The sequence below is a fragment of the Filicampus tigris genome, chromosome 12 (genome assembly GCF_054856515.1).
Source record: "Filicampus tigris isolate MCC_2025a chromosome 12, RoL_Ftig_1.0, whole genome shotgun sequence".
NCBI lineage: Eukaryota > Metazoa > Chordata > Actinopteri > Syngnathiformes > Syngnathidae > Filicampus > Filicampus tigris.
This window is the reverse complement of record NC_141228.1, coordinates 21,047,035-21,062,446: the sequence shown is the minus strand read 5'-3', so window position 1 is coordinate 21,062,446 and position 15,412 is coordinate 21,047,035. Positions and strand designations below refer to the sequence as shown.

Here is a 15,412-nt window from a genome sequence, read left to right as displayed (position 1 = left end):
AAAGCGTGAACATTTATAATTTTGGGAGGGTGGCGGTTAAAAGTGAAACACGGTGACCGAAATATTTTTAATTACATTAAACCTACCTATTGATTCCATATAACGATCGCAAAATTTTATTTTATCCCAAGAGATGTACCATCGACCTGCTAAAGATGGCGGCCCAATATGCGCATGCGTACTATGGCTTTTTGGGCGGAACTGTCTACGTGGGCGTTTTGGGTCACTACAACCCACACAAAAGCACATTCCAACCCGAAGAAGGAAGTAAAGGCCACATTTTGCAGCCCGCTGCTAAGCAGAGAATTACTGCGAGTGTCAAAATGTGTAGAGTGAAAATTTTGAGAGCGTTGGTGAAAGAGCGACTTAACGTGGCCGTCGAAGAGATTTTCGGATTGTTCGAAAGAACCATCGCGGAGTACGAGGAGGAACTTTGTCGAACAAAAGAGGAGAACGAGCGGCAACGCGAGCTTCTCGATAATGTTTTCAACCATCAAACCGGACTGCACGCAGCAGGTTTGTTTACAAATACACTTCACATAATCATAGTGTGTTGCTTAGATTGCATTTGACTGAGAAGCTCGTTAGTCCGCCATTGCAGTCAAGCGGCCACCATTTTGACTTGCATGTTTATACTAAGCATTACGACAAAAATACATACATTAAAAATACAGCTGAGGAGTGGTTCATTGTCAACATGTCAGTAAGTCACAAGTCAGATTATAACAGTTATACAAACAAATGTGACTTTCTCACTTTAACTTTTCAAGTTTCATGAAAGAATGATATGTAATCAAGTGGACTGCACTTCTGAAGTACTCAACCTATCTAGACACCATATAACTACATAAAAAAAAAAAATCCCCCCTATCTAACATACTGCATTTCTTTCTTTGTGCGGTGCAGACGTGCAGCAGGTATTGGTGGAGCATCAAGATTATCATGAGGAGCCAGCAGAGCCCCCCCACATTAAAGAGGAAGACGAGGACGGGTGGAAGAGTCAAGCGTTGCAGACGGATGACATCACCACTCTCACACTGTCCGGTGTCCGTGTGAAGATCGAAGACGACGACGACGCTCAGTCCTCGCTGTGTCAAAGTGAGGAGAACAGAGGCGGCAGCTCGAGTCAATGCTTGAAAACAGAAGCCGGCGCCGAACACGGTGAAGATCTCCGCTCGCATGCAAACGAGTTGGCGCCGCTCTCTGATATAGAAGACGGGATGTCACACTCCTCCGACACGGACAACACCAAAGAACCTTCCGACTCCAAAGGTCGCAAGAAACTCTTGATCTGCTCCGATTGCGGTAAAACGTTCGTCAACAGAAGCGTTTTGAGAAATCACATGGTCACACACACGGGAGAGAAACCTTTTGCGTGCTCAGTTTGCAATAAGAGATTCTCCTTAAAGCATCACGTGAACAGACACATGAGAATACACACAGGCGAGCATCCCTATTCCTGCTCGGTTTGCGGGAAAGGATTCCGAGATAAGTTTGGCTTGAGAAGTCACATGAGCAAACACACCGGCCAGAAACCGTACTCGTGTCCAATTTGCGCTAAAGGTTTGTCTTGTAACTCGTCACTGCGGATCCACATGAGATTACACACCGAGGAGAAACCCTTCACGTGTCCCGTTTGCGGGAAAGGGTTCTCCGGCAGTTCGTCCTTCAGCGTACACCTGCGACAACACACAGGGGAGAAGCCTTTTGTCTGCCCCATTTGTAGCAAATGTTTCTCCCGTCAGGAAACGCTCACCGTACACATTAAACGTCACACTGACAGCCAACAGTAACTGTGTATATTTTGTAAATTAATCGGAAGATTGATTGGTATTGTTAATCTGTAATTTCAATTCTGACAAAAATCTGCATTGGCCTAAAAAAAAAAAAACAGATCGATCAGGTCCTAATGGTTTGATTTGTACCTGCTGAGAAGACTCACTGTCATGACCCAGGCTAAACTTGTCTCTTTCCCGACATACAAAGCTTGTCTCTCAGTCGAGATGAATCACTTCAACATACTTCGTTGAGATTAATGACTAGTGACCTGCAAATATGCAGGGATTACTGTACACTGTTTAAGGAGAATCACGTTTGACTTTGTGCCGGAGGATTTCTAATTATGTTTGTTATGAAAATGTTTTGCTATAAATTCAACATCTATCTGAAGCTGGAAATTATGTATCAATGTTTTTATAATATCAATTGTAACAAAAAATGTATCCACTGTTGACATATAATAAAAACACTTGTATGAACGTTTACGTTACTCTTTCTCATTTTATGTCCCTTGACTGAATTATTTTTCCTCATACAAAATAAATTTGAGATCACAATCACTGAAAAATAATTACAATTTCTTCATGTTGAATCCAAAAACATGCCATTTAGAGGAAATTAAAGCCATTTTATGTGCACTTCATAAACGTAAATGTGGGGAAGAAAAGCAAATGTAGCTTTGTGACATCACAATGCCCACAGATGTAGATTTCAGCAACTTTTTTTCTGACTTTTTGTCATTACATTTTGAACAGTTGTAATTTTCATTCAAGATGTCTGTCACAATTGTGACTAGTCGAGCAATAATAGAGAGCTATGCTGAGTCAAACAAAATTACAGATATCTCCAACCTCATTTTGCCTGTGACATATAAAGTAATCTTTTCCATTCAGACATCTAATATATTAATCCAATATCCCCCTAGTGAATTCCAGATCTGCAATGAAACTGTGAATATAGCTAACTTTCCTATCTAAAGATTAGGACAGAACAATTTGATTGTGACTAGTCGTAATATCAGTCTACATGTCTACAAATTAATTTCGCTTATTTAAAAATTGGGCTTAGAAGCAAATTGTGAATAGGAAGGATGTTCTTACGGAAATGTTATTTTTGGCTAGGAATGACAGATATCTGCAACACATCCAATCTTTCTGTAAAATGTAAAGATTTGCCACAGGAAATGTAGTCCTTTTCCTGTGTGTCGCCCAGCACGTCATAGGCCAGCGCCGAGTTCCTGCCCTAGTATGTTAGCGCGAGCCAGCCGTTGGCGGACGTTAGCAACACAAACACAAACACAAAATCACCCAACTTGGTTCTGTGATCGTGTACCAAAATGTGTAAAGTCCGAATCCTGAGAACGTTGGTGGCGCAGCGACTGAACGTTGCCGCCGAGGAGATATTTGAACTGTTCGAGAGGACGATAGCGGAGTACGAGGAGGAACTTTGTCGAACCAAAGAAGAGAACGAGCGGCAACGCCAACTACTTGACGTTGTTCTCAAGCCTCATGTTCGACTACACAAAGCAGGTTTGGCGACCTTACTTTTGTATCCCTCATCTTTTCGGTTACATTTCGAACATTCGTGTTTTATGTGAATGCATTTAGCTGTATCAAAACGACAACTACGTGAAGGATTTGGGCACACTGGGCTCAACGTTGCTTATCACATCTGTCAACAAACTCAATGTTAATAACTTGAAGAAGAGAATCTTAAGAAATAAAACTGATTCATACAGTGTATACTACGTACTGTTGTATTCATGTGTAGAATGTGTGCCTTTAAAGGGCGCGGCCTAGTGGGCGCGGCTTAGCGAGTGACGCCAGAAGCAACGTTATTATTATCATTGTTATTATAAAACTGATAAGAATGCCTACATGACAATAGCACAGGCTTGTCCAAACTCGGTCCTCAAGGGCCGCTCTCCTGCCTGTTTTCCATCTCTCTACAGTGGGGCCTAAGTAGTATTTAAAGAAAAAAAGAGGCAGTTTTATTCTTCAAAAAAAATGTATATTCAATATTATTGCAAGCCATTTTAATATTTAATTGCAAAAAGAGGCAGCCTGAGTACCCCACTTTCAGAATCACTTTACTATATGTATTTCAGCACATCTTTTCAGCTGTATGCAAATTCAGAATGTTTTTTTTTTTTGTACTTGTTTGAAATGAAAGGTTCAATGAATCACTCAAGATTTTCTGGAGCTAATGTTTTGTAACATTTGTGTGTCCTTCCCTTGTGTGGTGCAGACATGCAGCAGGTGATGGAGGAGAGTCACAACGAGGTTGCTGGTGTCGAGCATGAGGGGCCAGCAGAGCCCGCCCATATTAAAGAGGAAGAAAAGGACGTGTGGAGCAGCCGGGATGTGAAGCAGCTTGAAAGGCTGGAGGAAGAAGCTGATGTCACCCAGTTCACAATTTCCGGCGTCCATGTGAAGAGCGAGGAAGACAAAGATCAGTCCACACAGCTTCATGGCAGTCAAAGTGAGGAGAACAGAGAAGCCGCTGAGAACGCACGCTCGCCGCACAACAACTTCACTCCGCTATCAGACGCGCCCGACATGATATCACCGCTGTCCGACACGGATCGCGCCGATGATGCCAAAAAACCTTCGAACTCCAAAAGCACCAAAAAGCACTTCATCTGCCCCGAGTGCGGGAGGACGTTCGCCTACAAGAAGACGCTGAAAACGCACATGATCATACACACGGGAGAGAAAGATTTTGCCTGTTCGTTCTGCGCTAAACAATTCTACCGAAAGTGCGACATGAAGAACCACATGGCCACGCACACGAACGAGAAACCTTTCAGCTGCGCGATTTGCGGCAAAGGCTTCACGCTGAGGAAATACATGATGATACACATGAAAACGCACGGCGGTGCGTTACACGCGAGACCGCGCGTGACAACGGAAGGGGACGGAAAGCGCTCGAGCTGCTCGGAACACGGCACGGCGACTTTGGGCAGACGCGCGACGGTCCACGGCGGAGAGAAGATCTTCACCTGCTCGCGTTGCCTGAAAACGTTCAGCCGGGGTGACGATTTGAAGCTGCACATGAGCAAACACGGCAAGGAGAAGACGTTCGGCTGCCACGTGTGCGAGAAAAGGTTCACCTATCAGAAGAATGTGATAATACACATGAGGACGCACACGGGGGAGAAGACGTTTGGTTGCGACGTCTGCGGTCAGAGGTTCTCTTATAAGTATCAGCTGGACAAACACCCGTGCTTCGGCCGTGTCGACGCATTCCGAAGTGACGGACAAGCAGTTTGGTGCGTTGAGAACAATGTGGCCTCACTGCCGGGCGGAATCCTCGCATCTCCGAAATGACTCTTCATTGTTACCGATGACCTTATATTGCTATTAGGGATGGGCGGGTATCGATCCCAGTACCGGGCCGCTCACAGTAAGTTTATATATTTTATATTCAGCTTCCGGGTGAAATTTCAGGCTGAATGCGACTGAACTGTTGCGCAGTGTGTGTGGTTCTGCAACTAGTTTTCATAAAGTGAAGACTATCGGCCACGAGTCGTCCAGCGAGAGTTGGAATTGTTATATTTAGTCTTTGTCATCACAATGTCACTTTTGGGCAAAGTGGGCGGAGCATGGTGTCAGTGTTTGATGATCATTTTGAGGATTCAAGATGAGAAAGCGGGTGAGAGGGGGAGCCTTTCATCACCGCTTGCAGCTTTAATCTTTTAAGATTAAAAAAAAAAGCTTTAAGCGTCATTCTTGCGTGTGCCATTTATTTTTATTAAAAAGGCCCTGTGCCTATTTGCTTGACCAGTTTCCCATTTATGTGGCTTGCCTTTTGTTTCCGTTTTGCTTGCTTGCTTTGAGGAACTTTTAGTTTCCATGAATTTTCTTTCATATGGTTCTCTGTCTAAAGTTGCCCTTGAGCCTTTTTTCCCCCCTACTTTCTTCCCGAAAATGTTCACAATCGTATTGGGCAACTATGTACGGAAGCATATTGCTGCCACACCCCCAAAAACTTGTATCACATTGCGCATGAAACGTATTACGTTTCACGTGTTTACATGATGATTCATGTTTTGATGAAACTGAAACTGCTCTTTTTTTAACATGAAGAGAAGGAAAATGATTCGTTGCAGCCAAGCAAATCCGGAAGGTGGCATCACCGTGCAGCCGTGGATGATAACTACCGAAGAAGAAAAAGGCGGAAGTTAAGTGCCACATCGCTAAGCAAACGACAGCTAGCGGGATCTTGGACGGTGAGGACAATGTGTAAAGTCAGAATGCTCCGCGAGCTGGTCATACAGCGACTAAACGTGGCTATCGAGGAGATATTTCAACTGTTTGACCGAACCCTGGCGGAGTACGAGGAGGAACTTTGTCGAACCAGAGCGGAGAACGTGCGACAACGCGAACTACTCGACGCTGTTATCAAACCTCAAGTTGGAGCACACTCAACAGGTTCGCTTCAATATTTGCATCTCACAGCTTCTGCATCTCTCACATTCTTGCAAAGTAGGCGTAGTAGCCTGTTCGGATTGCTTAAATGGCGGATTGGAACTATTTAGTGATTAGTTCCAGTCGGCCATTGCTCGCCAGCCACCATTTTGACTGGTGCTACCTGCTTTTATAGCATCCGAAGTTATGTGCTCACTTCCGACAGAGACGTGCGAAATCTCACCTTACTGTTAGTGATGTGCGAAAAAAAAATTAAAAACTACATGAAACCATCATGGTCAGGCAGATCTTTTAAAGATCGAAGTATCATTGACAAATATGAAGAAAGTAAGTCGTGAAAATGCACCAATTTCTCGACAACGTTTTAATGCAAATTCAATCCAATTCATCATTCATTCAATTCAATGCAATTCATCCTATCCTGTTTTCAAATGATTGCTATCATTGGAAAGATTGTTAAACCCCCAAAATAGACATACATCAACAATGTTATTATTTTTAATAATTAATTGAGTAATTCCAGTCACTACGAGAAACAATACGTAAATCTCGGGGTAACACAAATCATCAGAATTTGAAAACTACAATGAGAATTGAATTCGAATTTTCAAAAGACAATGACAGAAGCCTCCTTTCAGTAAAGTTTCATAACATACAAATGTTAAGTGATATGAATGTAGTAAAAGCCAAATAATGGCTGCATGAGGCACATCTTATTTTATTAAACGCAGCAAAGAATCGGACCAAGCGATGGCTTGTGCTAGGTAAACCTTATAATTTGATGCCCCCGTAATTCAAGATACCACTGTATTGAAGGTTGGTTTTTTTTCCCATGATGAGACTATTACAGTAGCCGAGATGGGATGTGACGAGAGTGAGAAAACCCTCGAATCTAATCATTTGCCGTGTCTCTTGTTCGGCGCAGACATCCAGCAGGTGTTGGTGGAAAATCAAGAAGAGGCTTCCGCCGCGCGACGCAACTGGCGCTCCACCATTGAGGAGGAGGAGCCTTCAGAGCCTCTTCGCATTAAGGAGGAAGCGTGGAGCAGTCGAGATGGGGAGCAGCTTCAAAGGCCGGAGGAGGCTGAAGTCACCGCCTTCACGCTGACAGGCGGCGTGCTTGTGAAAAGTGAAGACGATGGCGCCGAAGCTCAGCTTCATCGTGCTCAAAGTGAGCAGAACAGAGAAGCTGAAGCTCCACTGTCAGATATGGACGATGTGGTGTCACACTCGTCCGACACGGACCACAGCGAACGCGCCAAAGACACTTTGGCAAAGAACTCCCAAGGCGATACGACACATCACGCAGACAACAAACAATTCAAGTGCTCGGAATGCGGCAAACGGTTCGCGCACAAAGGAAGCTTAAAAATCCACATGATCACGCACACGGGAGAGAAACATTTTGCTTGCTCCTTTTGCGCCAAAACTTTCTATTTGAAGCATCACATGAACCGACACATGCGAATACACACGGGGGAGCATCCCTACTCCTGCTCGGTTTGCGCCAAAGGCTTCCGAGATAAGTACAAACTCATCAACCACATGAGGACGCACGTGACCGAGAAACCTTTTGCTTGCTCGCTTTGTATGAAACGCTTCTCCAGTCAGGAATGTCTCGCGTTGCACGTGACAACACATGCGGAGGAGGATGTAAAAGCCTCTGGCAGCTCCAGTCAGGTTCAGTCACAAGTAGTGAGCAACTTTGCTCCGCTTTCGGATCCGGACGACGACGATGACGCAATGTCTCAGTCTTCTGATGTGGATCACAGCGACGACGACAAAGAAACAGATAAGAAGCCCGACGGCGACGGTGAAAATTGCAACTTCATCTGCTCCGAATGTGGGAAAACCTTTTACCACAAGGGACATTTGAACAGACACATGATAACGCACACTGGGGAGAAACCTTTCGGCTGTTCGTTCTGCGCCAAGTGCTTCACCCGCAAGTCCGATCTGAAAGTGCACGTGCAGGTCAAGCACACGGGCGACAAGCCTTTCAAATGCACCGTCTGTGCCAAAACCTTCCCCGTCAAGAGATATTTAATCACGCACATGAGGAAGCACAACGCCGACTTCCCGTTCTGCTGCTCGGCGTGCGGGAAGGGTTTCTCCACGAAAGAAGAATCGGAAACGCACGCCGCCACGGATGCCGAATGCGGCGGATCGCAAGCGGACGACACGACGCCGCACTCTTCGGAAACGGACCACAAAAAGAACTCCAAACGCGACGCCGCGCAACACACGGGCTTCATCTGCTCCGAATGCGGCAAGTCCTTCGTCCAGAAGGCCACGTTGAACCGACACATGCGAATCCACACCGGGGAGAAACCTTTCGGCTGCGCCGTTTGCGGCAAACGCTTCTCCCGAAACGGCGACTTGACCATCCACATGAGAACTCACTCGTCGGAAAAACCGTTCAACTGCACGCTGTGCAGCGAGTCCTTCTCCCTGAAGCACTACTTGAACGTGCATATGAAGCGCCACTTTGCCGACAAGCCGTTCAGCTGCACCGTGTGCGCCAAGCGCTTCAACACCAAGGCGCACTTGAAGACGCACATGAAGCGACACACGGGGGAGAAACCCTTCAGCTGCGAGGTGTGCGGCCGCTGCTTCTTCTGCAAGCGGGACGTCAGGACGCACATGAGGACGCACACCGGGGAAAAACCCTTTACATGCCCCGTGTGTAATAAAGGCTTCTCCACCAAGACGTACGTCTCCATGCACATGAGGACGCACACCGGCGAGAGACTCTTCAGCTGCGACGCCTGTCATAAAAGATTCACTTTTAAGACACAAGTCTACAGTCACGTTTGTACCGGATACAAAAACAGCAGCAACGACACTGCAGGACTTTAAATGGCGTGGCAGACTGATTGTCAAGCTCTTTAAAGTCCCTTAGTGTTTTTGTATATATTTCATGCTGGTAGAACAGTGACCTACTGACCAATGACCATCCCAGCTGACTTTGGGTGAAAGTTGGAGTACATCCTGGACTAGTTGCCTGCACAGTCAGTCCTTACAAATTTAGCAGAATTTAAACAAAACTGACAAAACGGCGAATAGTCGACGAAAATGTACCAAAAATGAGCTAAGACAAGTTATCAGGTTTTGGGAAAAAAAAACTGAGAAGCAATGGTAATTGGGCTGTCACTTGTACAGCCCTATTCTACCTTTGGTACTCAAAGCGCTTCAACACTGTACCTCTTTTACCTACTGATGACGCAGCATCAGGAGAACTTGGGTTCGGTATCTTGCTCAGGGACACTTTGACAATGGTCACAATGGCCGGGGATTGAACCCACAACCTTTTGGTTGGGAGACGACCATTGGCTAACTGAATAACTATCGTTATTGTTTTAGGAAGGTGATGATATGACAAAAGCATATAAAAAGTTTTCTCTGTACAAGATTTTAAAGGAGCATACAAAAATCTGGTAAAACGATGACGGAAATCGGACTAAATTATGACAAAAGATCTGACGAAAATCAGACAGATAATGACAAATTGATCATTAAAAAAATAGTGACAAAAATCCTGCAAAAAGTTACACTTTTTTTTTTTTTAAACAGACAAAGATGATCAAAAAGCCAGCAAAAAACAGTCAGAGTTATTAAAAATATGGGCAAAAATATTTACAAATTTGACACAAATTGGACAAAAAAGTAGCCAAATTCGATTTTTTTTTAGAAAAAAAATCTTGTCTTACACACCATGGCAAATATGATTAAAAATGTGATCAAATGAAACTAAAATCACATCATTAAAATGACAAACGTATACAAAAATCAACGCAAATCTAAAAAAATAATGCAAATACAAATACAATATGGCTCTAAAAATGACAAACTGAGAAAGAAAATTACAACAAATATTTTGAACAGTAGACAAAATGGATCAAAAAGTAACTACATGAAATAATGTTGAACAAAAACAAAGTGAAACGAAAAAGTTTTATTTATAATTAGCAGATAACAAATACAAACATCTAACAAATACAGCCCAAACTACAACACAAAAACCAACACACTTGTGACAGAAACATTCCTACAATTACAATTTAAAACAAACAGACAAAAACCTGTGACAAAAAAAATGTCACTGTCCCTGACAGAAAATCACTGTTGGCGTGACTACACGTATGTGCCCAGCGACAAGTCCTGGATGTAGCCTGCCTCTCACCTGCCCGCCACCTGTACGAGGACGAGCTCAATTGGAAAATGGTTGAAATGGTCAATGTGCATTTCCGGCCCTCTGTTGTTGTCTTAAGCGTACATCATAATCACGTCGTCATTTGTTCTTTTCGATCCTGGATAGATTTCCACTGCCAGTATAACTTAAGCCTACCGTAACGGATAATGACCCGCATCAAAGCTCATGATATGCTCTTACGCCGCCTGCCGACATACGTCAAGGTGCCGTAAGAAAAAGGTGAGTAGTTTTACCTGGTTTTACTTTGATTTTACACTAACTTCTATTTATACTTGTACGACTGTCAAGAGTATTAGGATGTTACTGAACACATTGCCTGCGCAGCTAATGTTTTATGATGCTCATAGCCTGGAACAAATTAAAGATTTTTTTTAATGTGGTTGCTGTGGTTAATAATGACGTGCATTTTTTTGTGTGCGTATGGTTTCTCTTTTCAGACTTAATTTCAACATTGTTTTCAACTTTTTCAGGATTATGAATGCCACGCAATGATCTTATTTATGAAATGCCGTAAGAGAAAAAGGAAAAATGGGGGGAAGAAATTATAATCTGACAAAGCATGAGATGAATGGATGGAAATTTGACAATCTGAGAATCTGACACTTACATTAAAAGATGACTAAATATAATCCCCCCAAAAACTGGCAAAAAAAAACCCAGGCCAAAACAGAATCATGGTCCAGAAAACAAACCTAACAAAAATCTGAGTTACGATAAAAAAATGACAGAAAGTGACAAAAATTGGATGCAAATTTACATAAACAAAACACTAAAATCAGGCAAAACTTGTGATTGAAAATGACAGAATGGGACCAGAAAATATTATAAAAAAGAATGTCCAAAAAAACAAAAACCTGACAAAAAGTACCAAAATCTGACAATATGGCCAAAAACTGACAAGACAGGACAAAAACTGTTAAAATTATGTCAAATTACAAAAAAAAAGCAAAGAAAGATTTTCAATAACTTGGCAAAAAAGGTTAAAAAAAAATCGCCCCCCAAAAAAACTTTAAAAAGAAATTGGACAGAGAAAACATGACAAATATTATTACAAACTTCACCTCTACTTTATTCAAAAAACACTAAAAAACGACTTCAGCTCAAACAAAATACTGTAGATAAATATAAACCGAACATCCAACTATATTAAAGTTTAGGCCAAAAAACAAGATTAGAGAGTCCTGCTGATGGCAGCAACGCGGTCTACCGTGCAAATGCACCACCGAAGAAGAAAAGACGGAAGTTAAACAAAACGCTGGGTTGGCTTGGCTAGCAAGCGCCTTTGCAGCCGTGAAAATGTGCAAAGTGAGATTGCTGCGGGAGCTGGTCAAGCAGCGACTAAACGTGGCCGTCGAGGAGATATTCCAACTGTTCGAGAGAACCATCGCGGACTACGAGGAGGAACTTTGTCGAACCAAAGAAGAGAACGAACGACAACGCGAACTACTGGACGCTGTTCTCAAGCCACAAGTTGGATTACACGCATCGGGTTTGTTCTCGAGTTAATCTTCTCACGTGGCTGATAATAACTATATACTGCATCGTCTGTTTTTTTTGTTTTTTTTTGACTAATTAGATGCAGTCTGCGTTTGCGGCCAAAATTTTGGCTTGCGTGTCTGCATTACGGTAATTTCATTGTCGTTTTAATTTACGCTATTATACTGGCAATCAAGAAGCTACTGTAGTAAATTTAAAAGTCTTGTGATACAGTTCATTCCGAAATTATTCCCCCACCCTTCCACATTTACCTACGTTTATAATAATGTCTAAATCCTCCCAAAAATGAATAAGTACATTAAGCATAAGTAGCACACCTTTTTTTGCTCTGTATCCTTCACTGTATCCAATACAACAGTCAAACCCAGAGTATGACCAAGGAAGTAGAATTCCAATTTGTTATTTCCAGAAAAAAAAGAACCTGCAAAATGCTAACACGTGTCCCTTGTGTCCTTCAGACATCCAGCAAGTGTTGGTGGAGAGTGAAGAAGAGGTTCCCGCTGAGCAGCAGGAGGAGCCAACAGAGCCTCTTCATGTTAAAGATGAGGATGAGGATGAGTGGGCCAACTCTGACGTCAAGACCGAAGACGACGACGCTTGTCGTGTACGTGCCGATGAGAACCGAAGCGGCACGAGATGGGAAACCGAAGCGATAGCAAACGCGGACGACGCCATCTCCGCCTCTTCCGACACCGAGCTCAGCGACGACGCCAAAGAACCTTCGGACCCTAAAGGTGATAACAACCCGTTAATCTGCACGGAATGTGGTAAAACCTTTGTCCAGAGGGGGAATTTGAACAGACACATGAGAACGCACAGCGGAGAGAAACCGTTTGCGTGTTCGTTTTGCAGCAAGAGCTTCACCAGGAAGTCCGATTTGAAGGTGCATATGCAGGCCAAACACACGGGCGAGAAGCCCTTCAACTGTGACATTTGCGATAAAAAATTCCCCGTGAAGAAATACTTGATGATTCACATGCGGACACACTCTCTGGATAAACCTTTCGCTTGCTCGGTTTGCGCCAAAGCTTTCGCCACCCAAGCCGAACTGGAAGCGCACGACGACGGGGAGCGCTGCGGCGCATCGCAAGCCGCCACCGCCGCGTCGCACTCCTCCGAGACGGACCTGACTCACAAGCCGCCCAAAGACGACTCAACGCAGCCCGCCGACAATGCGCAATTCATCTGCGCAGAATGCGGTAAAACCTTCAGCCTGAAGGGAACTCTCAAGCGACACATGCGCACGCACACCGGAGAGAAACCCTTCAGCTGCGCCGTGTGCGCCAAAAGCTTCTCCACCAAGTCCGACATGAAGACGCACGTGGAGACGCACTCGGGCCAGAAGCCCTTCGGCTGCACTATATGCGGCGACACCTTCTCGCTCAAGCAGTACTTGAAACTCCACATGAAGCGCCACTTTGCCGACAAGCCCTTCAGCTGCACCGTGTGCGCCAAGCGATTCTTCACCAAGGCGCACCTGAAGACGCACATGAGGACGCACACGGGGGAGAAACCCTTCAGCTGCGAGGTGTGCGGCCGCTGCTTCTTCTGCAAGCGGGACGTCAGGACGCACATGAGGACGCACACCGGGGAGAAACCCTTCACCTGCCCCGTGTGCAATAAAGGCTTCTCCACCAAAGCGTACGTCACCATGCACATGAGGACGCACACCGGCGAGAGACTCTTTAGCTGCGACGTCTGTCATAAAAGATTCACCTTTAAGACGCAAGTTAACAGCCACGCGTGTACCGGCCAGAAAAACAGCAGTTAAGACTCTGCCAGGCAAGGAAAGATAAATCGTTGACGTCTATAGCCGTCAATGGCAGTGAATGAGTTAAAAAGGACAACAATAAAGTTCAAAGAGTTCACTTGTGTCTTAAAAAAAGATCTTTGACATTCTCCTGATGAACTCACCAACTCAACGCTCAAGAATTTGCACCTGTTTGTGCATTTTTTATGTGCTTTCTGTAATCGCCACACGATGCCGCCAAAGCCCTGGCTCATAGGACAGTGGGAATTGGTGTCAAAGAAGTTCTGAAGTTATGAGGACAACTCTCTCCAATGGCGCCACTAGCAAACAAACGGGCTGCAACTAATGTTTATTTTAATAATTTATTACTCTGCTTATTACTCTTTTGATTGTAACATGTCAAAAAATAGGCAAAAATGTTGAGCGCTTTCCAAAGTAAAAATAGATGCACTATAAGACAATACTGCTCATCAAATTAACTTTTTTTTTTTTTTATCAGAGAGGCAAGTAAACCTTTCTAGAGATTTTTTTTGCACTGATTCCGAATGTGGCCTTGTTTTCTTTCCTCTACCACATCAGGTTTTCATAATAGTAATAGTAATATGGGCAAAAAAAATCCGAGCTGGGTCTCATTTGCCTCCGGTGTGAACCTAGCATAGGCTAGGCAGGCAAATGCGACGCAGATCGGATTTTTTTGCCCATATGCCACCTGTTATATGCGATATGTTGGACTAAGATAACTCAGGCATATATTCTTAATGCTCTGCAAAGAGCGACTACTATTTCTGCGGCTTACTGAGGAGTTTTATGTATATCCTCATGTTTGTATTATACTGCTGGCTGGCGACCAGCTCGGGGTGTAGTCTGCCTTTCGCCCATTGTCAGCTGGGATAGGCTCCAGCACCTCCCCGCGACCCTGTACAGGATAAGCGGTTTGGAAGATGACACATGTATTATACTGCCCCCAGGTGGCCATGGCACGCATACCAGCAGGGGCAGCAAAAAATGTGGCCAAACGGTTACGTCTTTTCTATCAGTTGTCCTTACTATATATTTTCGTAAAGTACTATGTTACAGAGTGCTGTTTTTTTTTAATGTATGCTGTATTTAGAAACAAATCCCTGAAATCACTTTACATGGTCGCTAAGTTTAGCATTTTAGGTTCCTCCTGAAATTTCACCGGAAAGCCTTTGTGTGTGTATGTGTCATGTAAAGACAATCCGTGATGCGGGAGATCATGCTGTCGATATGCCGTGTAAGAATAGAAATGACTATTCTTACACCCACACAGATAAACTAGGCTATCGGCTATGCAAGTTGCAGTGAAGTCATGTGGCTATTTTAAAACGATAAATATATGACACTATCGTGGCGTGGTGACGAGTACACACGTTTTACGTGTGCGTGTTTATCGGTGTAAATTCCTCCCGTGGCCTATCGCAAGCCCAACCCACTCACTGTGATCAGTAGATTGACGAAGAACCGGGAATAGTTTAGCAAGAGCACCAAACGTGATAGCGTGGCCCCACAAATAGACGAGAAGTGAGGCTCCCGAGCTGCTGTCCTGTCCTCCGCTGTCGCTGGAGACGCTCCAATAGTCGCCTTTCTGAGGCCCGGGATGCTCCTCATATGGGCACAGTTGCCCCGCAGCCAAGCGGAGAAGCCCCTCGGCTGGCACTGTGGCTCATTGTCTAAATTGGTCTCTAAAATGGTCTGTTTTCTCCAGCCAAGCCTGTCGCTCAC

At 44.3% G+C, this 15,412-nt stretch overlaps 4 protein-coding genes across 5 annotated transcripts; all 4 read left to right on the top strand.

Moving 5' to 3' along the window:
* The first annotated feature begins 191 nt into the window (after positions 1-191).
* On the top strand, positions 192-2,262 carry LOC147139111 (uncharacterized). Its single transcript, XM_086047973.1, has 2 exons — positions 192-516; positions 907-2,262. Exons 1-2 carry the CDS (start codon positions 324-326, stop codon positions 1,791-1,793), a joined length of 1,080 nt encoding a protein of 359 aa, XP_085904099.1. The 5' UTR covers positions 192-323; the 3' UTR covers positions 1,794-2,262.
* Positions 2,263-2,999: 737 nt separating this feature from the next.
* On the top strand, positions 3,000-5,534 carry LOC147139110 (uncharacterized). The gene is made up of 2 exons (XM_086046991.1): positions 3,000-3,308; positions 4,027-5,534. The coding sequence occupies exons 1-2, from the start codon at positions 3,116-3,118 to the stop codon at positions 5,106-5,108; spliced, it is 1,275 nt and encodes a 424-aa protein (XP_085903117.1). The 5' UTR covers positions 3,000-3,115; the 3' UTR covers positions 5,109-5,534.
* Positions 5,535-5,961: 427 nt separating this feature from the next.
* Positions 5,962-10,932, top strand: LOC147139109 (uncharacterized). 2 transcript variants are annotated; one of them, XR_015088945.1, is made up of 3 exons: positions 5,962-6,212; positions 7,135-10,641; positions 10,860-10,932. XR_015088945.1 is itself a non-coding variant. In XM_086046989.1 (2 exons), the coding sequence occupies exons 1-2, from the start codon at positions 6,020-6,022 to the stop codon at positions 9,066-9,068; spliced, it is 2,127 nt and encodes a 708-aa protein (XP_085903115.1). In that variant the 5' UTR covers positions 5,962-6,019; the 3' UTR covers positions 9,069-10,801. The 2 variants fall into 2 exon arrangements, 1 of the variants encoding a protein (XP_085903115.1); XM_086046989.1 differs by lacking the exon at positions 10,860-10,932 and having other exon boundaries at positions 7,135-10,801.
* A 517-nt stretch (positions 10,933-11,449) lies between these two features.
* Positions 11,450-14,208, top strand: LOC147139108 (uncharacterized). The gene is made up of 2 exons (XM_086046990.1): positions 11,450-11,911; positions 12,378-14,208. Exons 1-2 carry the CDS (start codon positions 11,719-11,721, stop codon positions 13,688-13,690), a joined length of 1,506 nt encoding a protein of 501 aa, XP_085903116.1. The 5' UTR covers positions 11,450-11,718; the 3' UTR covers positions 13,691-14,208.
* The last annotated feature ends 1,204 nt before the right edge of the window (positions 14,209-15,412 follow it).